The following is a 427-nucleotide window of genomic DNA, read 5'->3' as shown; positions in this document are numbered from 1 at the left end:
TGGCGGCTGCGGGGCAGGTCCCGGCGGCCATAGCGCGCCACCTGCACCCGCAGCTCACGTCCGTCCAGCTCCGCCCCGTCCATGGCGGCCTCGGCGTCTTGCGCGTCGCGCCGGTCGTGAAAGCGGACGAAGGCAAAGCCCCGGGGCGCCTTGGTGTGGTGCTCCCGCGGGATGTACACGTCGCCCACGCGCCCGTACTTCTCGAACACTCGCTTCAGGCTGTCGGGAGTGGTCCGGTAGGTCAGGTTGTCCACCTTGAGGGTGATCATGCCGTCCACGTCGGGCGGGGGACGGCCGCAGCTCATGGCTCCCAGAGCAGGCCGGGCCCGGAAACTGGCGCTGCTCTGGGCGCTGACGGTGTGACCTGCGTTCCTTTCTCGCGGCTGCGCCCCGCGTGGGGACGCCGGGAAAGGCCGGGCGGAGAGGC

At 71.7% G+C, this 427-nt stretch overlaps 1 protein-coding gene across 1 annotated transcript; it reads right to left on the bottom strand.

Annotated features, from left to right (window-relative positions):
* Positions 1-4: 4 nt before the first annotated feature.
* On the bottom strand, positions 5-421 carry LOC108523877 (serine/arginine-rich splicing factor 8; the record flags this gene model as incomplete). Its single annotated transcript, XM_017864648.1, has 1 exon — positions 5-421. A coding segment is annotated over exon 1 (301 nt), but the record flags the coding sequence as incomplete, so codon positions are not given.
* Positions 422-427: the final 6 nt, after the last annotated feature.

The sequence above is a fragment of the Rhinopithecus bieti genome, unplaced genomic scaffold (genome assembly GCF_001698545.2).
Source record: "Rhinopithecus bieti isolate Rb0 unplaced genomic scaffold, ASM169854v2 scaffold_79259, whole genome shotgun sequence".
NCBI classification, from domain to species: domain Eukaryota; kingdom Metazoa; phylum Chordata; class Mammalia; order Primates; family Cercopithecidae; genus Rhinopithecus; species Rhinopithecus bieti.
The sequence above is the reverse complement of the archived record's forward strand: the minus strand, read 5'-3'. Positions and strand labels throughout refer to the sequence as shown.